Source organism: Phyllostomus hastatus, unplaced genomic scaffold (genome assembly GCF_019186645.2).
Source record: "Phyllostomus hastatus isolate PE091 unplaced genomic scaffold, TTU_PhHast_1.1 phas_contig_150, whole genome shotgun sequence".
In the NCBI taxonomy this organism is placed as follows: Eukaryota; Metazoa; Chordata; class Mammalia; order Chiroptera; family Phyllostomidae; genus Phyllostomus; species Phyllostomus hastatus.
This window is the reverse complement of record NW_025333611.1, coordinates 37105296-37129613: the sequence shown is the minus strand read 5'-3', so window position 1 is coordinate 37129613 and position 24318 is coordinate 37105296. Positions and strand designations below refer to the sequence as shown.

The 24318-nt window shown below is 57.5% G+C and overlaps 2 protein-coding genes across 12 annotated transcripts in view; both read right to left on the bottom strand.

Moving 5' to 3' along the window:
- Window positions 1-561: 561 nt before the first annotated feature.
- DDX41 (DEAD-box helicase 41) lies at window positions 562-5717 on the bottom strand. Its single transcript, XM_045823296.1, has 17 exons — window positions 5663-5717; window positions 5466-5576; window positions 5075-5234; window positions 4921-4995; window positions 4731-4791; window positions 4464-4600; window positions 3964-4036; window positions 3712-3865; window positions 3495-3631; window positions 2509-2671; window positions 2274-2405; window positions 1941-2012; window positions 1714-1810; window positions 1431-1580; window positions 1280-1351; window positions 1069-1179; window positions 562-903 (listed from the first exon to the last, which is right to left on the bottom strand). Exons 1-17 carry the CDS (start codon window positions 5684-5686, stop codon window positions 767-769), a joined length of 1866 nt encoding a protein of 621 aa, XP_045679252.1. The 5' UTR covers window positions 5687-5717; the 3' UTR covers window positions 562-766.
- Window positions 5718-8019: 2302 nt separating this feature from the next.
- The window catches only part of FAM193B (family with sequence similarity 193 member B), a 30881-nt gene continuing 14582 nt past the window's right edge, over window positions 8020-24318 (bottom strand). For 4 of the 11 annotated variants that reach the window (XM_045823633.1, XM_045823684.1, XM_045823691.1 and 1 more), the window contains 8 exons: window positions 23555-23789; window positions 21865-22252; window positions 19383-19584; window positions 18262-18501; window positions 11320-12343; window positions 11111-11186; window positions 10210-10307; window positions 8020-8433 (listed from right to left, as the gene is read on the bottom strand). In XM_045823633.1, the coding sequence (XP_045679589.1) occupies window positions 10211-10307; window positions 11111-11186; window positions 11320-12343; window positions 18262-18501; window positions 19383-19584; window positions 21865-22252; window positions 23555-23789 (2262 nt within the window). In that variant the 3' untranslated portion in view covers window positions 8020-8433; window position 10210. The other 7 variants (XR_006783831.1, XM_045823658.1, XM_045823698.1 and 4 more) reach the window with 7 other exon arrangements.

Genomic DNA, 24318 nt, shown 5'->3' with positions numbered 1-24318 from the left:
GCACATGGCGTGCCTGGCACACAGCTGCTGCTGACAGGCCCACCCCTGCCAGACATTGAAATACCCAGCCCACTCGCCAACCTGCTCGTGACTGCCACCCGCTTTCACCACGTTGGGTCTCTCCCCCATGCACCTGTGAGAGGCCTGGCAGAGCCCGGCACAGAGCATGCCAGGAAGTGCTTGTGGCCTCAGTGCCAGTCCTGTGTCAGCTGCTGCCCCTCAGCCAACACAGCAGAGGGTTCCTACCAGGAGCAAGGGGTCTGAGGCAGGAAGTTGCCTCCCAAAGGGCCCTAGGAGCATCACATTACTGAGGAGAGTGAGACAGCGAACCAGAGGAACCAAAAACCCTACCAAAGATTTTCCTGTCTGCTGAGGGGGTGCCTCAAGTACAACTACAGCTGGCTCGGAGGGGGGGGTCCCAGCTAGATGCCTCCTTCCACAACAGAGGTGGCTGGGTGTGGGAGACACCCCGGCCCTGCCTTAGAAGGGCTCTGGAGGCCAGAGGGCGAGGTTGCCAGGAAGCAGGGCAGGCAAGGCGAAGGCCAGAGGCAGGGCTACGGCTGAGACTCAAGAAGCTTGTGCTTTAATGGGCAGAAGGGAGCAAGGATATTAATCCCAGGGGTACCGAGGGCAGGCAGCCAGGCGCAGCCTGGCCCAGCCCAGGCCAGCTGGGCCGAGGACGCTGGCTTCTTGTCCAGAGGGCTGATGTACAGCGGCAGCTGGCGTGCAGGGATGGAGGCCTCCGGGAGAGGAGGGACAGCGGTGGCTAGAAGTCCATGGAGCTGTGGGCCAGGTAGTCCTTGCGGCCGATATTGCTGACCTGCTTGGTCTGCATCGCCTCGAGTTTGGGGCAGTCAGTAATCCGATGGCCCAGGCCCCCACAGAAGGCACAGCCGCGCTCACCTGGGGCACGAGGTGCAGGGAAATAGGGGTCAGCATGGCAACAGGGCCAGGCCCTGTGCCCCAGATCTTGCCCCCCCCACCCCGCCCCATCATGTGCGGTGTGGACTTGTTTCATGGCGTGCCTGTCCCACCCCACTGGATGCCTGCCCCCCGTTCCGCAGTCACCTCCAATGTCCAGCATGGACTCGTCCCCACAGTGCAGCACTTGCAGCACGGGCGGCACCTTCTGCTTGGCCTCCAGCAGCAGGGCTTTGAGGTCCATCAACACTGACTCGTCTACAGGGACAGCGGGGAACCATCAGGTCCAGCCCTGGGCCCTATAACCAGGGCCTGAAGGACTTGGGGACAGCTGAGGGGGCCCAGGCAGCAGACTCACCGCAGGCCTTGTTGATGAAGGTGGTGGCGATGCCTGTGTTTCCCGAGCGTCCAGTGCGTCCAATTCTGTGCACTGCGGGGAGAGGAAACAACCTCTGGCCCACTGCCCAGGCCTGGGGTCCAGCCTGCACCCCCACCCCACGAGCTCCCACCATAGTTTTCGATCTCCTCAGGCATGTCGTAATTGATGACGTGCTGGATGGCAGGGAAGTCCAGGCCCTTGGAGGCCACGTCTGTGGCCACTAGGACATCCTTCTTGCCCTCTCGGAATGCCTCAATGGCCTTGGTCCGCTCCTCCTGGTCTGGGGAGGGTCAGGCAGGAACTGTCAGCATGACAGTGGGAGTTTGGGGAGTAGTGGCCAGCTGGGCAGGGCACAGGGTTAGGAGAGGGGCCGCTACAGCAGCAGGGTCCATGCCTACGTATGCACCACCGACCTTTGCCCCCATGGATGGCCACTGCCTCAACCCCCTTGAGCAGCAGGTACTCATGGATGGCGTCCACATCTGCCTTCTTCTCGGCAAAGATGAGCACCTGTCCAGAGAGGCCAACCCATCATGGGGACAGCCTCTGCCCGGCATCCCTAACCTTCCTCAGTGTGCCCCCCCGACTCTCCCTCCCATCATCCTGGGGATCCTGCGCCAGCCTGGCCAGAGGCACTCACGGGCGGGGGTGTCTTCTGCAGGCACTCGAGCAAGTACACCATCTTCGCCTCCTCCTTCACATATTCCACCTCCTGCCACCACAGGGGCCAAGTCAGGTGGCCCTGAGGACAGGCTCACCAGCCATGGTCCCACTCACAGCCCTGGCCAGGAGGTGATTACGAGTCTCTTGCCACCAAGGGCTGGGCACCCTGAGAATGTTTCCTGCTAAGGGTTGAGGTTTTGAACGAAATCCCCAGTGCCCATAAGGTGGACCACTCACCCTGCTCTGATGAGCTTCAAGGGCCCTCGCCAGAACCGCCCTGTGGTGGGACCACCCACCAGGACCCGCCCACCTGTATGACATCCAGGCTGGCGGCCCCAGCGCGCCCCACGTTGATCGTGACGGGCTTCACCAGGGCACTCTTGGCGAAATTCTGTATCTTCTTAGGCATGGTGGCGCTGAAGAGAAGGGTCTGGCGCTGGCCCTGAGGAAGGGCAGAGCTGGGACTGAGGGCACTCGGGGGCTGGGACTGGGGTTGGGCAGCCCCAAGGGTGGCAGGAGCACCCCAGCCAGGCAGGGACAGGCACCTTAAAGTAGGAGAAGATGGTGCGGATGTCACCCTCGAAGCCCATGTCAATCATGCGGTCAGCCTCGTCCAGAGCCAGGTAGCGACAGATGTCTAGGCTGACCATCTTTTTCTGCAGGAGGTCCATGAGGCGCCCAGGAGTGGCCACCATCATGTGCACACCACTGGGGACCAGAGAGGGACCTGGGGTCAGGGCCATCTGCTCAGCCCCACCTAAAGGCTGTCACTGAGACTTGCGCCCTCTGGCCTCTTTCCTGTCTATCCTCACCTGTCTCCTCTCCATCATCCCCACCACCTTGTCCTACGCTCAGCAGTCTCTCCTGGGGCAGGCTGCAGCCTTCTCGACCAGTGCTCGCTGTCCTCCTGAGCCCTTCCCACCCATGTGGTCACCTCTGCCTGGCAAGCCCTTCTCCCAGGTCATTCCCCTTGCCCCAGGAGGGAGCTGTCCTGAGTCTCCAGACAGGCCCCAGCCCACACTACCCCAGCTCCCCTGCAGGCCTGGAAGGGCCCACTGTCCCGGTCCGCTGAATCCAATTGTTCTGTGTCCACATCTTCCCTGAGACTGGGAATGCCTATCAAACACAGTCAGGGATGGCCTGACCGTGACTCTACACAGTGGCTGTGTCTGCTGGGGATGGCACTGTGTGTGGCAAGGGCACAGGTCCAGCCCTGCCCAAGTGCCCCAGCCTGCTTCCTGGACCACACACTGAACGACCGTAGCCTTCTGGGACACCCTGGGCCCCCACCTGTGTCTTCTGTCTGGAATGCCCCAATTCCCTGACCTCCCTGATGCCTCTGTTCCACCTGCTGTGTCCCCACAGTCCCTCACCACATCCCCCTGTCCCACCCCCAGTGACCTCTTTGTGAGACTGGGGATTCCTTTGAACTAGGCCTCTGCCAGGGTCTGCAGAGTGGCTAAAGCAAAGGTCCCATCAGCTTATCCAGGGGCTATGGGGAGGCCCCGGGGCGAGGGGCTCTTATGCTCACTGCCGGATGGTCTCCATCTGCTCTTTGACGGACATGCCCCCGATGCACAGTGCGCAACGCAGGAGTGGTGAGCTGTCCTCCTGCAGCAGGCGGCAGTAGTACTCCAGGATGCCGTGGGTCTGCCGGGCCAGCTCGCGCTGCAGAAACAGGGGCAGAGGCTGGTACCAGCCAGGGGAGTCTCCTTGGTGCCCTGTCCTGCGGGGCCAGCCTGTCTTACTGAGGGGCAGATGATGAGTCCGTAGGGCCCTTCGCGCTTGGAGAAAGGCAACCTCTTCTCTTGTTCCAGGCAGAACATGATGACGGGCAAAGTGAACACCAGCGTCTTGCCCGAACCCGTGAAGGCGATGCCTATCATGTCGCGGCCGGACAGACTGTCAGCAGAGGCCAGGTCTGCAGTCAGGCTCCTCGGCGTGCACACCAGGACTGTTCCCACTCAGCCACCCTCCTCGAGCCCTGGGGGCACACTCACATGGTGGGGATGCCCTGGATCTGAATAGGTGTTGGGTGGTGGATGCCCTTCTTCTTCAGGCCTCTCAAGATGGCTATAGAAAACAAACCTGGCGTCATCCACATGTCTCCCAGGTCCTTTATCAGCTCCCAGGTCCTTTATCAGGTCCCAAAGCTTGTAAAACTGCAACTGTTTCCCACAAGTTACAAATGATAAAACTGAGGCCCCCAAAAAAGGGAGACAGGAGGAGAAAGACTGACAGACAGGCTTGTTCAAAGCCCTTAGGGTTCACACCCAGGTCTGTCTAAGGCCAGCTCCACCTGCCCAGCGAAGATCACTAAGGACACAGGGCAGTGAATACGTTCAGCTGGCACAACCGACAAAGGAGCCTAAAGAAGCCCCTCTTCAAATCCCTGCGTTCCCATTACCTACGCTGTAGCTGCGGAGCACAGTGGGGCTGGGACACAACCTCACAGGTGTCTGACTGTCAAAGCGTGGTGCCTCTTCCACGCCTCACGCACCTGCGGGAAATTTCATTTCCTTGAAGCTCTTGATGGGCGGTGGGATACCGTCTCCTTCCACCAGGATGTGGTACTTCTTCCGCACTCGCTCATGCCGCTCTTCCGACATACTCAGGACATACCGCGGAGGCGTCCAACTGTGGGGGCGGGGGCAGGGGTCAAGGGAAGCCTTGGGCATAGCTAGCTTTGGTACACCCCTGCCAATCTCTAGACACAAACCATTTATCAAGTAAGAAAACTGTTTCTCCTGAGCCTGTAAAGGCATACCTGGTTTTAATCGGGTCATCGTACGTGATACCCTTAGCCATCTCCTTCACTGACATCAGGGCTGCAAAGAGAGATGCGGTTCAGGGCTGGCTTCTGCCCCTCTGATGCCAGGTCCCTTTAGATATAACATGCCTGGGGCTGGGGGAGGAAGTTCCATCGACCACCTCCCTGCCCCTAGCTACAACCATACCTCGGCCCTCAGCCACACTCTCCAGGATCTTCTCCTCTTCCTTCAGCTGCTTTTCCTTGGCAGACTCCTTGCGGGCTGAGAAAAAAGGCAGACAGTGTCAGAGAGACGCAAGAGCAATGCACCAAGCCAGGCCTCCCACCGCTGCTGATCCCACCTTCGGCCTTCTCTTTGAGGTGCTGGTGCTGATCCAGGAGGCTGACGTTGGACTGAGGGCCCAGTGGGATGTCGTCTTCATCTCCCCGGTGGTCACTGCCACTGTCCTGCTGCTCCTCCTCGGCAGCTCCCTTGCGTCTTCGCTGCAGCAACTTCTGGAGCTGAGGTTCCACCAGTGTCCCTCAGAGCCGAGCCGAGCCCAACAAAGAGCGGGGCATCGCGCCCGGGATTCTCTCCCGAGATGCAGAGCTGCTCTACCCCTCAGATTAGGTCGCTAGTGCCTCGTGTGCCTGGGGGTCACGCTCCCGTGTACTGACACCTCACCCCCCCCGCCATCCCAATTCGAAACCCCGGCCCCTACCCTCATTCTTCCTGCGACCCCGGGCCCTCACCAGCAGCTGCCGGCGCTGTCGTAAAGGCACATAGGGCACATAGTCGTCGTCGTCCTCATCCTCCGCCTCGGAGCGGCTCCCTGCGGCAGTCGTCTCGTCGGCACGAGCCCGCTGCAGAGACACAAGAGTCAAGCGCACCACCCCTCCCCGTCTTCACTGCAGCTCGCCACTCGCGCGGACCCCAGTTTTGCTCCCACCTTCCGCTCGGGTTCCGACTCCATTCTTTTCCGTACGCATGCGCCCCACGGCAAAAAAAAAAAAACAAAACCCCGCCTTACCTCTGAGATCCAACCGAAGGTGAAGGAGCGGCCGTCGGCGCCTAGCAACGACCTCTGAGTGCCGGGTCGCGCCGAGGGACAAACTTCCTCCGAACCTCCGTCCGGCGGCGCGGCATTAAGGCTTTCTGTGTGGCCACGCAGCAGGCCCGGGCTCAAGGCGAAAGCGTCAGGCAAAGCATTGTGGGATGCTAGAAAATTGGAGCATGCGCCAAGCCCAGTGGCGGGGCAGGCACCCCAGAGAAGACCGCGGATCCCTCCAGGTACTCAGCCTCGCTCACAAGAGTGACGTCATCCCGCGCGGCCCCGCCGGCGGACACTGCGCCCTCTAGTGGCTGGGGAGCTCCGGGACGCGGCTGGTCGGGATCCTGGCAATGTCTCCATCCCCGCAGGGCCTAGGGGGCAGGGTGCGGTTTGTGGAATGAATGACTCAAGTACTGCCGCTCTGACTCGTGTTCTCGTCAGTGAGACACCTTCAGAGTAGGGAGGGGTAAATAAAATGCTGCTGATGGTGGTTTTTAACCGAAGATCTGTACATATCAAGCGATTATGACCGTCAATGCTGTGACAGAGCTCAGAGGTGTGGAATCTCAGAGCAGGGAGTGGGGAGGAGAGGAAAGGCTTCCAGTCCAGCAGGAGTGACCTAGCCGTGGGGAAGTGCTAATTCCCAAGGAAGAGATCACTCGGCCCACCTGGAGTGGGGTTAGCCAGAGCAAGGGTTGGAGAGGTAAACTGAACCCAGAGCAGTGACTATCGGGGTAAATTTGTCATCGGGTACGTTTGGGAGTGATGGGTCAGTGCCACCCTTTCTTTATATATTTAACACGAGCACGGACTGGGCATCATGCAGTGCTGAGGAAGATTAAAAGATAAGCAAGACACAAACCTGGCTTGTGAGATTATGGATTTGTTCGAGAGAAAAAATATAAACCAGACTTGAGGTTAAGAAGTATCAAAAACCATGGTACCACTTCTGGAATTCTCACAAGGGCAGGGCAAATTGATTCTCACTGTAAAAGTGCTTCTCAACTGGGAAGTGAAGGATAAGCAGGAGTTTTTGAAGGAAGTATAATATGGGAAGAGGGAAGTATGTGAGCAAAAGTCAGGAGATCTGAGGGTTCCACGCCTAACTACAGACAGGTTGTAGGTATGGCTGGAGTGAGCGTAGAACAGCGGCCAGGCACGGAAGAGCCTGGGATGCCACTCACAGGTCTCTTATCTGTAGAAAAAGTACTGCTTTTCGGTACTTTTCAGGTGCCCCGTCTTCCAGCTAGCAGTGCCAGTTCAACAGCGGGGGCAGGAGGCTGGTGCAAGTAATGAGTTTCTGGATATTTCACTGGGGAGTGTTCATACTTCCTTAGGGATTGGGAAAGGCCAGGGGCCAGGGATTGCAACGCTGTTTCCCTTTAGAAGAGGAAGCCTGCACTGCCAGCCAGCCAGCCAGCCCATGGTGGGGCTCAACCAAGTCGGGGGTGGGGTGGGAAGAGGGAGTGTTTTTTGATCCAGCTCCATAAGGAATCCTAGTGACTGTGCCCACCACCTCCATCACGCCCCACATGAGCTCAAGTCAAGTGTTGGTTTTAGCTGAGAAAACGCCACTGGGGACAAGGAGTTGGGACACACACGTATGTGAGGCATTTTTAGCAAATCTACACTAAAATCTGAATTTACAGACCAGACCTACCTGCTAGGGGAGGGAGCAGTAGTTTGCTTTACCTTACAGAAGGGTTCGGTTCCTCTTAACTCTCAAATACTTAAGCTTTGTCTCATCCCCATTGGAAAGTCAGATCCAGTCTATAAACACTCTGTCCACCCCCCCCCCCCCACCCGGACTACCCCAGGACACCCAGGCTGCAGGTGCGCTGTCCATTAAGGCCTCAAGCATTCCCCAGGCCCCTTCTCACATCTGCTCACTGACCAAGTTCCATTCCTCTAATTCACCGTCTTACAGAGGGGGAACAGACACTGTGTGGGGGAGGGCTGCTCCCATTTGAGGCCCTCCAACAGGAGGAGAGGGCAGAGACCGCTGCCACACCGGCCATGCTCTAACCCTTATCAGCCAGACTGAAATCACTACAGCTTTCCCTGTCCATCTTCAGTTCCATCTACAGATGTCCCATTTAACAGTCCCACTTAAACAGCTGCAATTAAGTGGAAACAATGCTGCCAAACCACTGACACATAGCACGTGCCCAGCATGGTGACTAAAGCAACCCCATGCTTCTGATTCCATCCCTCGCCACACCCTGCCCCGCCCAGCAAACGACCCGCACACAGACTGTGTCCAAATGTTGCTTTATCTTTATCTTTCGGCAGGAAAGATCTTCACAGTATCAAAAGTAAAGAATTAAAAAAATAAAATAAAACATACAGAAACAAAAAACCAAACAAACAAACACAAAAAGAGCAGTGTTGGGCCAGCAGTACCATCAGTCCCTGCCCACAGGCCAGCCCCGCCCCCGGGCTCTGAGTGTGGAGGCTGGGTAGCACCAGGAGGCGGCTCTGTGGAGGTCCTGAGGGGCCCCAGCCTGGCTCGCTCGGCATCCACTCAGCTTCTGGTTGGTCCAGGATGGCAGGAGCAGAGTGGGTCTTGGGCAGGTGGGTGCGATGTGGAGGAGGAAAGTGTGGACCTTCAGCCGGCAGGTGGGCATCTCGGGACACCATGAAGATGCCAGACCCGGACCCGGCAGGGGCTGGGGAAACAGAAAGGCATGGCCACATGGTGAGCAATGGCCTTCCCAGGCCGCCTCTGGGTCCCCACGGGTCCCCGCAGAGGCAGGGGCAGTTGCCTCCTACTTCTGCTCCCACAGACTTCCCCAGTCGCCTCCAGCAGAGGGTGAAATTGAAGACCTTGTCAAGAAATAGCCACAGCACTGGCATGCTATCCACATGTGAAATGTCACCCTAGATCTCACAGGCGGCTGGACCATCCCCAAGGCTCCCAGTAGCACACCCTTTCCAGGCAGGTATGGAGGAAGAGCCCCACCTCTGGCACATGGAGTTGGGGGTGGGGTGGGGGGGACACACACAGCCTGGCTGGTCCCAGTCTGCCAGCAGCACTGCTTTTTCCAGCACTTGCTCCTAGTCCTGCTCTGGGGAGGGTAGAGGTCAAGGGAACTTGGGGGAGGGAGCATCTTCCTTGGGAAAGAGATCAGCCTAAGAGGGAAAATGTGGCTAGAGGTTTCCTGGATGACAGGGAAATTGGGCCTATGGGAGGAGGTGTACCCCCTTTTCTCAGAAGGGGTAACAGATGAAGGTGGGGTCCCTGCCACTTTGGCTCCAATGGAGGTGAAAAGACAGGCAAGAGGGCACTCTGGTGCTGGCAAAAGCTCTTGGGGATGTGGACTGGGATGTCTTAGATTGGCAAAGGGTCAGGGAGCCCAGCCCTGCAGAGCAGCAGGGCAGAGGCAAGTCTGCGGGGAGCCTACACTCCAGGGCAGTGCCAGGGTGCACAGGAGCTCAGTCCCAAAGGCTGTCCCTGGGGAGCTGAACCAGCAGCCAAAGGGGCGGATCCGGACCACCAATGGGAAAGCAGGCTCAGCCAAGGATCTGGTGGTCTGCTGCCCCAGCACTGCAAAGAAGAGGAAGACAAGTAAGGACACCCCCCTGGGGGTCCCTGGGCTCAGCTCACCTGCCCCAGTGTCCTGCTGCCTTAAGGGCACTGTGTGGTTGCCAGCTAGAAGAGGCCTGACCCCAGTGACATAACTCAGGACTGAGATGCATCCCTGAGTACAGCATCAAAGCCTGCCTGCCAGCCACCCTTCTCTTTTGCACTGTGGGTCTCAGCCCAGGGCCCTCTCCAGGCTCCTGACCTCAGTCCAGAGCATCATTGGTGAATGCAGCCAAGCGGGACTGTGCAGATGGCCAGGAGAGGTGACCAAAGCCCAGTGGGGGACCAGGTCTCTTCTTTCAAGGAGGCGGCTTTGCTATCAATTTCCCTGTGGAACCTATCCTGTTGAGGGAGAGCGCCCACCAACTCCTCTGTACCCAAAGGACCTCTGAGGCCTTGGCCTAATTTGGCAGTGCCTCACTGCTCCCTCGGGGCTGACCCTGGTAGCCTGCATGGAGGAGCCAGTGAGGGAGTTTCAACCCAGCAAGTGAGATTCAACTCTGAGGCTAACCAGTCAGGGGTGGGGGCAGCCCTCTGGGGCCCATGGTTGGCAGGGCACTTTGGGAGGTGGGAAGCAGAGGCCCGATGGAGGTGCTCTATGGGTGGCAGCACAGGAAGAGGCCCCTCAGCAGCATGGGCAGGAGGGCTCACAGGGGTCCTGGCCCAGGGAGAAGCGAGGAAGGGACAGAGGTCTGTGCCTCCAGCAAGCACGGCCCGCTCTGCTGTCACTGGGATGTACAGGGCCAGGGGCCCCAGCCCCTAGCCCAGCTCCCTGTGCCTCAAACAGTGCAGTGGTCTGGTGGACATGGAAGCTGGCAGAGCATTGGGAGGGGCACAGGTGACTTCTGGGGGTTTCTACCTCACTGAGCTGCACTGGGAGTGGTTTTCTTGAGGCTGAAGTTGGTCCAGTTCACAGCCACTTTCTGACGTGTTTGCTTTGCAGAATCCAAACAGAACCTGCCGGGTTTGGGGGGACGACACAGGAGAAGCCCCATCAGAGGCTGCGTCCCTGCCTCCCAAACCCCACTCCCAGACCCACGTGTCCTGGCCTCTGGAGTGGGTCAGTGCTGCACAAGCCCCCAGCTCCTGGACGCTGAGGGTCCAGCAGGTACGAGGGCTACACTGGCCAGGGGGCCAAGCTGAATGGGGCGCCCACAAACCCAGGGGACAGTGTATGGAAAGGTAACACTGCCCCCTCCTCAGCCTGCACTTGACCCCAGCCCTACTGGGCCGTCTTCCGGCCTCAAGGGCAGTGTGTTTCTTGCACCTCAGACCCTTGCGTGTGCTGACCCCGCTGTCACAAATGCCCTTTGCTCACACCTGCTCCTCAAGTTTCAGCCTGGTCCCCACCCCTCAGCCCCTTCTGCAGTCCCTCTTCCAGCCTCCCCCAGTCCCACCCCTCCTCCTGCAACAGCACTGGTCACTGGACCATGGGGATGCTCTCCCCGCACCTAGCCTGTTCCATGCCCCTCCAACCCAGAGCTCAGCCCAGGAAGAGCAGAGGGAACACAGGGATCAGACAAACTGAACGAAACAGGGCTGGAAAAAGCCCTGGCTCCTGGGATCTGATACACACACCCCTCCTTCATGAGGTCCCTTGAACCTTCTGATGCCTTGTCCTGTCAAGTGGGCTCCAGGTAGCCTGGTGGGAAAGAGCCTGGGAGGCGGGGCGAGGCTCTCCATCAAGGGCTCAGGACCCAGGGAGAGGCCTTTCTGAAGGGCCCGGATGTGGGCAGCACAGTGGGTGGCCCCACGCCTACCTCTTGAAGTACTCCACCTCCCGATCAGTCTCATCCATCTCCACCCCATCCATGTCCTTGGGCAGGAACACGTCGTCTAGGAAGACACAGCCAGCAGGGCTCAGTGCCCACATCCGGGCCATGGGGCCAGCACCGCCCACACATGAGGCCAGCCCTCCACCCCGAGGGCTGGCGGGGTGGGGGCCAGCCACCGCTCCTGGTGCACTCACCCAAGGAGGAGGCTGACTTCTCCTGCTTGCTGCGGCTGCGGCGGCTGCGGCCCTTGCCCTGCGGCAAGCTCTGTGGCCTTGCCAGGCCTGGAGGCTGCACAGACTCTTGTTGCGGAGGCCGTGCCTTGGCCTCCCCTGGCCAGTTTCGCCAGGAGCTGCCCTTTTCCTTGTCGGCTTTGGGGCTGCCAGACCAGCCTGGTCCTGGCCGGCTTCCTTGGCTCCCCTCTATGGCCTCAGCACAGCTGCCCACTTTGGGAGGCTCCAGGGCCTTGCTTGGCTGCTTGGGGCTAGAGGTCCGGCCCTTAGCACTGGCAGCCTCCGGGCTGGCCAAGGGCCGGGGGGCCGGACTCGCCTCACTCTTCTTGGCCTGGGCACCTTGTCTCTTGCCTTTCCGCAGCTTCACACTTGAGGCTACAGGCTCGGGCAGATCCTGCTTGCAACTAGGAGCTTCCCTTGGGCTGGGCTCCTCAGAACTGGTGTTGCCTGGCTTGGGTGTTCTGACCCATATCACCCGGGACAGGTTGGGCACGGTGCTGAGTCTCCTCACTAGCCCGTTCTCGGGGATGATTCCAGGAGGGGGGCCCCGCACCTCTGTCCATGGTGGCTGGGGGCCTCTCATTTCTGCCCATGGTGCAGCTGACTCACTTGGAGCTTGTAACGTGTGGTTCTGAGGGGAGCCCAAAGTCAAAGGGGACAGGTCAAGGTTGATGTCAGGCCGGTGCTCTGTGGAGCCATTGAGGTTGGAGGGAGCTAGACCTTGGGTCTCTGCCTCAGCAGCCCCCTCCTTAGAGAAGCCATTGCTGTCCATGCCGAGCTCACACACACTGAAGCTGGCACGGATGGAGTCCTTGACAGTGTTCTTGATCTCCTGCAGGCGGCTGCTCAGGAAGCCGTTGACCCGACCCAGCTCCTGGTCAGGCCACTCCAAAAGCTTCTCCCGGGCAGGCGCCAGCTCTCGGCTTCCAGAAACACCACGATTCACCTGCTTTAGAGCTTCTGCTGCCAACTGGGCCTTCTCCTTTTCCTGCCAACAGAAGAGGCAGTTTCAGCAGGGGCCTGGCAGCTGCCAGGCACAATGTGACACTCAACACACCAGCCTGGGGCCCAGCTTTGCCACTAACTGGCTGAAGACAGGGCCTCACAATCCTGCCTGCTTGCCCACCCTGCAGGAGTGATGGTGAAGAGCAATCAATCGGACAGGTTCACATCCTGGGGATGGAGGCAGTTACACCCAGAGTACAAGGTTTTCACAGCTTGTTCATCCAGAGCCCCAGTGTTGGTCCCAGGGCCCAAGAAGGCTGGACTCCAAGGGGTGGAAACACAGCTCATTGAATCTTGTCTCCCAGGCCTGGGTTTGAGCACTCCGCCTACTGGCTGAATTTCAGGTGGACTTGGCAAGATGAGGACAACAGTTCCGGAATAAAGTGTCAAGTGGGGATGCATGTGAGGAAGATGGCTGCTGCAGCAGCATCCCCCAACCCTGCAGGTTGCAGGGAAAGAGCTGTGCTGGCACTTGGGACCCCCAGGGAGGAATGTGGGGACTGTGAGGCTGTCCTGGAAGATGCTACCACTCTGGGAAAGTGCGCCCTCCTGACGCCACGTGCAGGTGCCACTGAAGAGGGCCACATCCCACAGGAAGGCCACTCACTGCTCAGGAGGCCTCAAGAAACCCAGGCCATACCTGAAGTGTGCCCCTGGCATACAGCAGGCAGCCACAAGGGGCCCCAGGACAAGGTACAAAAGCAGCCAACTTGTCCAGCTGCAGCCTGGAAGGCTGGGCCTTGCTCATCAGTGCTGACAGACAGACCTGGAGACCAAAAGAGTAAGTCTGTGGGCTGAGTCACCCCTACCCCACCAACTTCACGGCACCAGGCCTTCTGCAGGGGACAGGGGACTGATGTCAAAGGCCCACGGGAAGGGGTGGTGGTACTGTGCCAGGGGCTGGGTGCCTCCCACAATTTCACGTATTTCCGGCTGATCTGGGACTGAAGGAAGAGAAACAGGAAAAGGAAAGTGGGGAGAGAAATGAGGGCCTGCCACAACCTCAGAGTCTACTTAAAAGAGGGGAACTTTGTGGCCCAGCAGGCACACATGCTTTTGATTCTCTCATCTTGTTGTGAATGCCGGCTCCACGATTGACCAGGACCACCGATGTGAGGCCTTGAACAAATCACTTACTCTCTCTGACCATCACTATCCCCACTTGTAAATTTGGGAGAAAACCCACCTGCCTCTACCTCATAGGGTTGCTATGAGGACACACCTGAGAGAGTGTGTGTCCCTTTCCCTGGGAACAGGTAAGGCTGCACCAGCTCAGGTGAGGGGGCAGCTCAGTCTGGAGCAGTGTGTCCAGCTGTGTACCATGGAGTTCCAGGCCATGGGCAGAGCGGTGAGACCACAGGGATACATAAACGACTGGAAAGCCCTTCTCTTCACTCCTCCCCTGTACCAGAACACCTCTGCTGTGGTTAGAAACTGAGTTCCATGGGGGATTTCATTTGCAGGAGAGTTCTGTGGCTAAACCGAGGTGTCTGAAACGGGTGTGGACGGGGGTGATACAGAACTGAATGCAACTTCAGTGGTGAGAAGGGGAAAACAGGCACACATTTTCTGCTGGGCACCGTGAGCTTGGGATGTCCCACCAGCTATCTCACACTCAGTACTCACAAGGGCCCTTGTCGCCTCATTATCCTCAATTTACAGATGGGGACACTTGACTTTGGAAAGAATATGGAACTGGCCCAAGGTCACATGGCTTGTAAGTGGCAACATTGGGACAGCACCCCCAGCTGTGATCTGCAGAAGTTCTTACATTTTCACTCCTGTCTGACAATTGTCTCACGACCATTGATTTGTAGGCACTGGGCTGGGCCCTGAGGACAGTCTCTGCATGCTGACTTGACTGTGCTGGGGAGACAGACATGCAAATAGGCTGTTTAATGCTGGGTGACAGGGGCAAGAGCTAGAGGGAAGAAAGCACAGGGTGCTCTGGGGACCCAGGCTGGGCCATCAGGTCTGCTTCCCAGGGGCAGGATCTCCCTGAGCTTGAACAGTGAGTGGGTTATCCCGAAGACAAGCACTTTCTGGGTAGAAGAGCAAGTGGAAAGCTGTGAAATGGAAAAGCACAAAATCTTTAGGGAATGGAAACCGCTGACAGGTACGGCTGGAGCCCAGATTTCTTCTGGGGGATGGGAGTGGGCAGGAAGGCCAAAAGGGACAGATTGAGATGAAGCTGGCAAGCAGAGCAGGGGCTAGATCCTGAAGAGCCCTGCAGGCCATGCGTGAGTCTGGGTTCAGGTCTGAGGGCAGCGTTCAGCCACTGAAGGCTTTGAAGTAGTGGTCATAGGGTGGGGAGAAGTGGATGGTCTGAGCTCCTTGGGAGGCAGCAGGGCCAGGACACTCAGTGAGGGGTGGGGGGAGGAGATGAGCCATGAAAACAACCCGACAGCTACTATGCTGCTGCTGTAGCTCCTCGGACCAAACTCTCACTCTGTTGGACCTTTTCCCACATTGCTCCATCTCATTCTCGCGACAATCTGAGTTAGATTCTACTGTTATGCTCATTTTATGGATGAAGAAACTGAGGCTCAGAGGCTAAGTGATTTGCCCAAGGTCATACAGCAAGGGTGGCAGAGCCAGGTTTCAAACTGAAGTCCAATTCCAAGGCCCGCTGCTCCTTCCCGATGACCACGATGCACTCCTCCCAGGACGGTGCTGAGGTTCTGGCTCAGGCAGCTGGGTGGATGGCAGCGCATCAACTAGACAGATGGCGGAGGAGGAAGAGGCCTCTCAGAGAAAGGCAACAAGCTCAGTTTGGATGTGCTGAGTTTAGTATCTGTGGAAGTTGTGAGGAGGTGCCTGGTAGCAGGAGTGGACATCAGTGTGACGTGTGGGGAGGAAGCAGGTGGCCAGACCAAATCCAGAGGCAACACTGTCTAGATGGCTTTTCTTTCCCAGGGAGGTGTCCTCAGGAGGAGGGTCAGGCACAGGAGGAGGAGCTCAACAGAAAAGAGGGCCGAGCAGGAGGTGAGAAATGTGGTGTACTGGGCACGCTCACCGTCTTTTCCCTGCACCTCCCAACTGAGAGTGGAGGTGCCCCCCCCCCCAAAAAAAAAAAGACGTTTGAAAAGGAGAGCACACACAAAATGCAAGACGTTGCCTAGTGGACACAGAGGATAGCACAGGAGACTGTGCACTGGGTGTGGGGGCGAAAGAGAGTCCTTGGCGAGATGGGAGAACTAACATGGTGAACACAGAAAACATTTGTGAGGAACCCGGATGTGACGAGAGGAAAGAGACAAGGGGGTGAGACAGAGGTTGTGTGCTCAAGGAACAGTTAACTTTCAAAAACGAACAGGGTGCAGGGGGGAAGCTGATGGGAAAGAGCTCGGAGGAGAGGCTGCAGGCACAGGACCAAAGTCAAGGGTAGCCCAGACAGACGAGAAAGGCCCGCATGGGCCTTTCCTAGGAAAAGCAGGAAGCTGTCCTCACCATGAGAAGAAAACTTTGCAAGGGGCCTGGGAAGACGAGAGAGTGCCTGTCCATTGGCCTCATCTGAACAGGAAATGAGGTTATTTGCCAAAAAATAAGGTGGGGGGAGGGGGGAGCCTGAAGCTGAAGAATGGAGGTCTGGCCAAGGGCCGCAATGAAGGGAAGAGGAGCAGGAAGACCTGGGCGCTCCAGAGGCCTACTGGGCAATATGGGGGCTCAAGAAAGCAGAAGGTCACGCAGCCCAGACTTGATTTGCTGCTCTCCTTGAGGTGTAGAAGGGGAGAGGCGCGTCGGGTTCAAACCCAGGGCTGCAGTTTTTCTGAGGGGCCGTTAATGCAAAAGCAGTGGGGCAAGGAGTGGAGAGTACTGGTGAGAGAGGAGGAAGAGGCTGGTGACAGTCTTCAGTGGACAGAGGTGGCTGGGAGGCTGCAGATGACAGAGGTGGGGGTTGGTTCCAAAGGAGCAAGGGGGGAGTCAAGGTCTGAAAATAGGCTGAGGACATAGAAAGACAATGGGCTTTATTCCCCCTGGAGAGGGAACAGAAGAGCACTCTGAGGGATGACCACTGGGGGGCACTGTGTTGTGGCAGAGAGCCATGTCATAAGGCCCTGAGCAGGTGGAGGCACACAGGGAGGAGGCTCATGTATAAATAGGTAATGGCTATTGCGTGATAACGCAACTGCTTGCTTCCGGGGGACCCTGGCCGCTGCACCGGGCTGGGAAGATAGTAGCTGTGCAGTGAGTTGCTGAGCAAGGAAGCAGTGTGGTGAATGGTGGACTAGAGAGATGTTTGAGGTGTAGTGGGAGTACAGCGGGAGAAGTGACCTGAGCGAGGCTGCAAAGAGGGCACACCTGAACTGCGCTTGGAAGGAAGTTGTCAGGGGGAAAAGGAGGGGAGAGAAGACAGCAAGCACTACTGGTGAAGGAGAAAGAATGGGCAGCACACCCACGTTTAGGAAAAGGACACCAGGCCTGGGAACAGTGAAGTGTGTTGGCTGAGACCTAACAGCCTTAAGAGGCTAGGAAGGGCCAGAGTGACCACTGCTGCCCACTGGACATGTCTGCCGGACAACACTGGGTGAGAGGAACGAAGTGCACACCACTTTCTGAAGGCAGTGGTGGGACCCTTGGACCCCTGCTTCAGGGTGCATGGCAAGGTCTTGGTCTGTCCTCTGGGCTGGACACAGGTAGAGGACCACTGCTGCCTTCTGGGCACCGGGGCCGTTTGACCACCCAGGACCTGGAGCCAGCTGGGTGTCAGACCCAGTCTCCTTGGCTGCTGGGCTCCCAAGTGTGGCACCGCGCAGACACAGCTGGGGGCGGGCGAAGAGGTAATGAGGTGGCAGGGGACCAGCCACCAAGCCCTGGGGCTTGCCTGGCATTAGGGCTGCCCGGGAAGGGCTCACTGGCCTCAACCTGGATCGCTCCCATGGCTCCAATTACGTTTCCACGTTGGCACTGCCCAGCCCCGCACCTCCACCTGGGTGTCCTGTGTGAGCCGCTGAGGCAACGCACTCTAGCCAAATGCCTGTCTTCTGCCAATCCCCTCCTTGCTCAGTGGAGGCACCCCACCCTGCCAGTCACCCAAGCAAACACCTGGAGTACACCCCTAACTCCTTCATCTCCCTGTCCCATAATCAGATCACCAGATCACTTCTGCTTCCTCTGAAAAGCCATCGCTCCTGTTCCACCCCACCATCAATCATCTCTATCCTGGCTCTCAGTTTTCTGGCCGGGAGTATCACCCTCCCAGGTGACTGTCCATGTTGCCACACAATAACCCTGGGACACAGAATCGACTGAGTTTAACTCTGACTAAAGCCCCAAAGTGACTCCCCTCAGCTACAGGGTCAAGTCAAAGCTCTTCAGCAGGGCATGCCAGCCCCTTCCTTGCCTCCGCTGTCCGTCCTGCCTCTGCTGGGTGGGCCATGGACGCACCAAGCTGCTGTGTCTGTGCTATGCCCGCTGCCGGGAAGGCCCTGCTGGTACCTGTGCACTCGCTCCTGAGCCAGCCTCTCAGTGTGGCCATTGCCAGCAAACTCAGACAGGATGGGGGGCTTCCCTCAGGCCAGGACTTGTCACATACTAACAACACTTGTCCAGTTTCAGTCTCTCCACGGCCTGGGCTTCTCCAGGTGGGAACTTAACAAAGGCTTTGGGTCCCAGTATTTGCAGTGTTTTCTGAATGAATAAATGACTGACTGACTAAAGCAAGCCCTGGGCTTGGAGGAATCCAGCAAGCTGCTTCTGAGGCCAGGACTCGTTTATCCTCCAGTCACTGGACCCCCGTCTCCCTGACCCTGATGCCTCCCAAACTCACTCAGACTCCCCAGAGCAGTGAGCCAAAGTCCTTGGCAGCCAGCACCATTCGTCCCCCAGAAGTCTTGGGGGTTGGGGCAAGAGACTCCTCGGGGAGAAGAGGCGGCAGAGCAGGGCTCCCCCTACACCCACCTTCTTTTTCAGCTTGTGCCGGGCCCGTTTGGCAGCCCTGGCGCTGTTGGGGGCTTTGGGCTCCGTGCGGTTGATGAATTCCAGCAGCTCATCCACATCTCGGTGGTCCACGGTGGGCTCCCCAGGGATCCCGCCCAGGGCGCCCCCCTTCAGAGGCAGCTCCTCTTTCCGCCTGGTCAGCCTTGAACGGAGCTTCTCTCGGATCTCGGTATAGTTCCGACTCGTCGGGGCGGCGGGTGGCTGGGGGAGGGGAGGCGCTGATGTTACACTCTGGGCCTGGGAAGCCCGAGCACTCCCCCCCGCTGGCAGTGAACATGTGGTGAGGAGTGAGACAGCTGTTCTTTCTACACAGCCTCAGAGGCCAAATGGCTCAACCCCAGCCAGGCGGGAGCCAAGGCAGTGGTGGGCGGAGGGCGTTGGGGGCACACTGGCCTGGGGGCCAGGAAAGTAGGTTTGAGCCCAGGCGTCGTCACCGGGAAGATGTTATGACCTTGGGCAGGTCACTGAGTCTGTGAGCCTCAATTTCGTCACCTCTAAAATGAGGGTCAGCCCTAGCTCAAAGGCAACTAGCATCATCACTTCCATTTCTTCTGCCCTCAACTGTGCTCCCCTAGTGGCGGCCCTTCCTCTTCACCTGAGCAGACTTCTGAACTGCTTTCTCCCCCTGTCCAGAGACAGCTTGTACTCTGCTCTGTGCCTCCTTCCTGGCGCCGTCTGTGCCCACGGCCTGTCCCTCGGCTGGTTCTCACACCTGGGGGACTGAGAGCCTTTGCTTCCACTCTGCCTTCATCACGCACAAGCCTTCACTCCTCTGTGATTACACACGCACACAAACTCCTCAGAATCATAGCTTTCCTCTCTGCCATTTCCTGTCCTTCCGCCTAAAGAAAAAAAGTTAATCTTAAGAGAAACCACGAAAAGAGCAAAGGTAGCAAAATGTTTAAAAATCCCCACCTCACCAGTCTGCTGTAGGATCAAGTCAGCAGATGCGGGCGCAGAGACTCGCAGGGCCCCAGTGCGGTCACTGTCCCCTCGAGCAAGGGTCTCCGGGGAGAGCAGGCGCCCCTCTGGCTCACCATGGTGGGCCCCCAGCCCTCTCTGGCCTGGGCAGGCTCACTTACCGCATTGTGGCCGAAGAACTCGCAGTAGCAGCAGTCACAGAACTTCCCATCTCTCTGGTGGGCGGAGGACGAGGTGCAGGAGCTGCGCTCCGAGCTGCTGTCCTCTTCCTCACCCAGCCCCTCATCTGCCTCGCAGGGCTGGGGCAGCTGGCAGGCCAGGCCGCTGTGTGTAAACTTGTGCCCCTTGCACCCAGGGTCTCTGCTGACGGGGAAGAGAGAAAGGCCTGCAGGTGAGAGGGCAGGGAGGAGCAGGCCGCTACAGGACCCTGGGGAACAGCAGCCCAACTATTGCTGTCCCCATGGCCCATGAAGGCAGTCCAGCTGCGTCGGTGCCTCTCGCAGGAACAGGGCCAACACCCTCGCTGTCCCTCAGGGCCCAGCTCAATGGCGCAGTTCTGGAAAGGCCCCGCAGGCCTCCTCTGCCCACACCCATGTGATGCTCCAAGACTCTGACAGCACTGCACACCTCTCCACCCTGCCGTCTATGACACCGTACTGTGACAATCCGTTTTCCTGTTTGTCTCAGACCAAATGAGCACTCTCCAAAGGCAGGGACCGTGCCACTTCTATCTTTGGGCCCCAGTGTGCAGCCTAACAACCTTGCACACAGTAGGTGCTCAGTACGTAGGTGTCTGAACAGATCAGTGGCCTGATGGCTCCCTTGGGGCATCCAAAGGAGGTCAGCAGGGTCCATCTCCAGTGGGCAAAGCTGCATTAGCCTTGGGGCCTTGAGGTTAGGAAAGCAAATGTGGCTTGCAGGCCCCAGACTCTAAGAGCTACCACCTGTGCAGGTACCATACTCAATGTGCTCCTTACATTTTTTTTTATTTTTTAAAAATTGATTTGGGGGGAGAGGGGAGAGATCAACTTGTTCCACTTATTCATGCACTCATTGGTGGTTTGCTGTGTGTGTAACCTGGGCGGATCCAGATGGCTCTCTAACCAACTGAGTGGCCCGGCCAGGTCTGAACACGCTATTTCTAACCATTTCCAAGGCCTGCGAAACAGGTGCTGCTGTCCCCATCTTGCAGTGGAGGAGGCAGGCTCAGAGAGCTTCACTGCTCTGCTCAAGGAGTAGTGGGACTCGGCCCATGTCTGTCTGCAAGTCCACACTCTCCTGTGGCACTGCTGACTCCGGACTTGAGGAAGTACAGGGTGTCTCATAAGACAGACTGGCATCAGCAGTGGGATCCAGGGGCAGGGCAGAAAAGGAGAGGCAGAAACCATGATCAGTGGTGCTTAGAGAACCTTAATGCAAGCTGACCACTCTTCATCTGTTACGTCAGCAAAATCGCAGCGCCCAGTGCCCCAGAGAGTGCGGAGACAGCACCCACACACTGGTGCTGCGGCATGTGCAGAACTCTTTGGAGAGCAATTTTTCAGTGTATTAGAAACCCTTGTTAAAAAAACAAAACAAAACCAAAAAATGATATCCTGACATCTTTTCAAATGAGAATTTTTTTCATTATGAAGGATCTATTCCAAGGAGAAAAATCTAATAGACGGAAAAAGCTTTAGGCAAAGACATCTTTAGAGACATTATTTATAATACTGGAACGCCTAACTGATCAGCGGCTGGAGAACGGTCAGGTGCACCTGGGGCAACACCTTCCCGCCTGTGGAGCTGTGGCTCTGAAGATCACGCAGGAGCCAAACAGGGCTGGGTAGAGCCGCTGACGCACTGGGGGACAAAGAGGGAGCCGCTGAGAACGGTGGGGTTTCCGAGTGGACAGCTATAAATGTTTCAGAAATACAGATCTGAACTACGGTACAAAAACAGACATGTACCTTCTCTACAGAACTGTGTCTTAATATAAACTTTCTTAGTAACTGGAGTTACTTAAGCCTCTACATTAGGATGGAATTCCTAACTCAAACACAGATTTGGGTGCAACGAAGCTTATGACAGAATTATTCTGAAGAATTATAACTGGGGAAATGTTCATGGTATAATGCTAAAAAAATCCCTACACAAAAATTATACAGAACAGGGACTTGCCCTGGCCAGGTAGCTCAGGTGGCTGGGACGCATCACCCCGATACACCGAGGCAGCAGGTCCGATCCCTGGTCAAAGCACATGCCAGAATCAACCAATGAGTGCACCAGTAAGTGGAACATCACATCAATGTTTCTCTCTCTTTCTTCCTTCCCATCCTCTCTAAAATCAATATATAAAATTAAAGAACAACAACAAAATACAGCACCCCCCCCGCCATCAGGGACCTAATTACGTTACACGGAGAAATATCAGGAAGACTATGCTGCAGAATTGGGAGTTTATCTTTAGGTTGAGCACATGTTCTCTTTAGACATATCTAAATTTTTCCAAATTCTAAAAAAAGGAGAACCAAACATTTCTTTTAAAACTGCGAACACTTTTGAGCCAACCCTTTAAGTTCCACCCCAAGAGCTGCCTCTGCAGTTTTCCAAAACCCTAAGCCCGAGTCCACAGGGAGTGAGTCCTCTAGGCTGCTTGCTTACCTGTGAGCACCAGGGAGCTGCTGTGAGCTCGGTGGTGGGAGCAGAGGTCCGCCACAGTGCCCGCCGCAGTGCCCGCCGCAGGGGTGGCTGCACCCCGAGAAAGAAGGCGGCATCTTCAGGAGCGGCATGCTGGTGGAAGGCAGATGGGGGCTCTGACATGCCCCTGGGGAGTGTGGCATGGTGGCAGTGGCAGCAGGGCACTCTGAAGCCTGCGCAGGGGACGGTGCGGAGGGGGTGGTGGGCAACAGGTGTGGGTGGGGTGGGGGGCCAAAGGACCCAGGGTGCGAGGCGAGCAGCGGCACTGGCTGGGGGTGGTGGCCCGTGGGGCTATTAGGTGGAGCGGTGAGGTCTGGGTGCCGGCGGTGCTCTGAGATGGGGAAAATCTCACCTGTGGGCACATGGGGAGACAGGGTCAGAGGGGGAGCCCAGACACCAGGGAGGAGAGCCCAAGGGCCTGCTGCCCCAGCACCCTGCTTCCTGGGATCTGGACGCAGACCCTCAGCACAGTGGCCCTAGGAGCTTTTGGGAATGCCTAGCAGTGCCAGCTCGGGCTGCAGAGTTTCTCTGCAGGCAGCAGCTGGGCCGCACAGGCCTGAGGGAGAAGGCAATGGAGTGCTAGCCCCATGAAAGACCACACACCCGCACTGGGGCACAGCAGGGGAAATGCACCCTTCCTGTCAAGGTTGCTCCACCTCTAGGAGCAGCAGGCTGAGGTTCTGCCTCTGTGCCACAAGGAGTGAGGCGGTGGGTGTGCTGGACTCCCGGGTGGCCCTGGACTTCAGGGAGGTGGGAAAGGCTCTCATGACTCTCTCTGGCTTATGCATCAGAACAACTAGAAACACGTACTGCTCAACTCTCAGAGGAGGGGGCGGCACCCCTCTGAGATCTCTGCCCCTCTGCTGACAAACAGATAGTGATTCTGTATCTGCACAGGGCATCACCAAACCAGTTCTTTCTTTCAGCCTCTAAGGGCTCCCTCCTCACTCCAGGTCTGAAGAAGGTACACAAGGCTGCAAAACACGCTAATAATCATGGCAGCTTGCACTGCCACCTCTTGTGGACAGAAGTGCAGCCTTTTCTACCCACCCCTCAGGTGGAGAAAGAGGGGGGGTGGTGGATAGGACGATGGAGGCCGGCAGGTCCCCTGTGCTGCTGCAGGGGCAGGTGTTCTGGGCTCTTAAGTCCTAATTTCCTAAAGGACTTAGACTTTACTTTCTACCCAACTCCACTTTTTTTTCCCCCTTAAAGATTTTATTTATTTGTAGAGAGGGGAAGGGAGGGAGAAAGGGAGAAAAACACCAATGTGTGGTTGCCTCTCGTGTGCCCCCTACTGGGGACCTGGCCGGCAACCCAGGCATGTGCCCTGACTGAGAATCAAACCAGAGACCCTTTGTTTTGCAGTCCGGTGCTCAATCCACTGAGCCACACCAGCCAGGGCCTAGACTCCACTTTCTATTCAACCAGGGCTCTGCAGGCCCTCTTCCGGCTGCAGTGGGAACCGTTACGGAGCGGATGGCAGCAGTGTTTTCAACTTCACAGTCCTGGGGAAAGGAATGCCCCTCTGCTTCCACCAGAATAGCTCTACATTTATGTAATAACGGATCTTCCGGTGTGTTTGAACCCAGTAGTTAGGAAAACACAGCTGTCTACATTTATGAGGCCTGCTGGTCTCCCAAGCTTGGACACTCACCGGGGATGGAAGGAGGACTCCCGAGTGAGCTGCCCGGCACAGCCCCGCTGGAGTGTGGGGAGTTCCATAGGCCCGAGAGCTTATGTGCTGACAGGAACGAGCTGGGATCCCAGTCCCCTGAGTTCCCATGGCAGGACGAGGACGACGAGGAGGACGAGGAGGATGAGGACGATGAGGAGGAATGCGAGTCGCCCCCACAAGACTGTGACTTGCAGGATGTGTGCGACAAGGAGATCTGGAGAACAGGGGAGAAAGAGGCTCGTAACGAACCAGCAAACATCAGAGCAGACCCTCTGCTGCCTAAGCTTACCCAAGAGCGCCGCCTCCTCTAGGCCCCGTGCCGTGGCCAAAACTCGATTCCCGCAACTCCAGGTGCCAGGGCACGTGCGGGCCACACCTCGGCTAGGAGGGGCTGTGCTGCTCCCAGTGAAGTAAACTGGGTGTGGACACTGGTGAGAGGCTCCAGGGGTGGGGGGACAGTGGGCACAGAGAAGGCCCGCCAGCTGTGGGCCTTTGGGAGTCCTGAGAGCTGCCAAGGAGAGGAGGGTCTGTAAGTCAGGAGTCCTGAAGCTGAACTGATCCTGTTCAGAGTAAAAGCGAGGAGCTGGAGGGGACTGAGAAAGGAGGGCAGTCTGCTGTGATTCAGGAGATGGCAGACTTAGAGGGCTCCCAGCATCGTGGAGGCCTTCTAAGGTACACTGCAGACCCTTGAACTGACCTTTGCCCTCTGTGCCATACTGGTTGGCTTTCAAGCTGCCACAAAG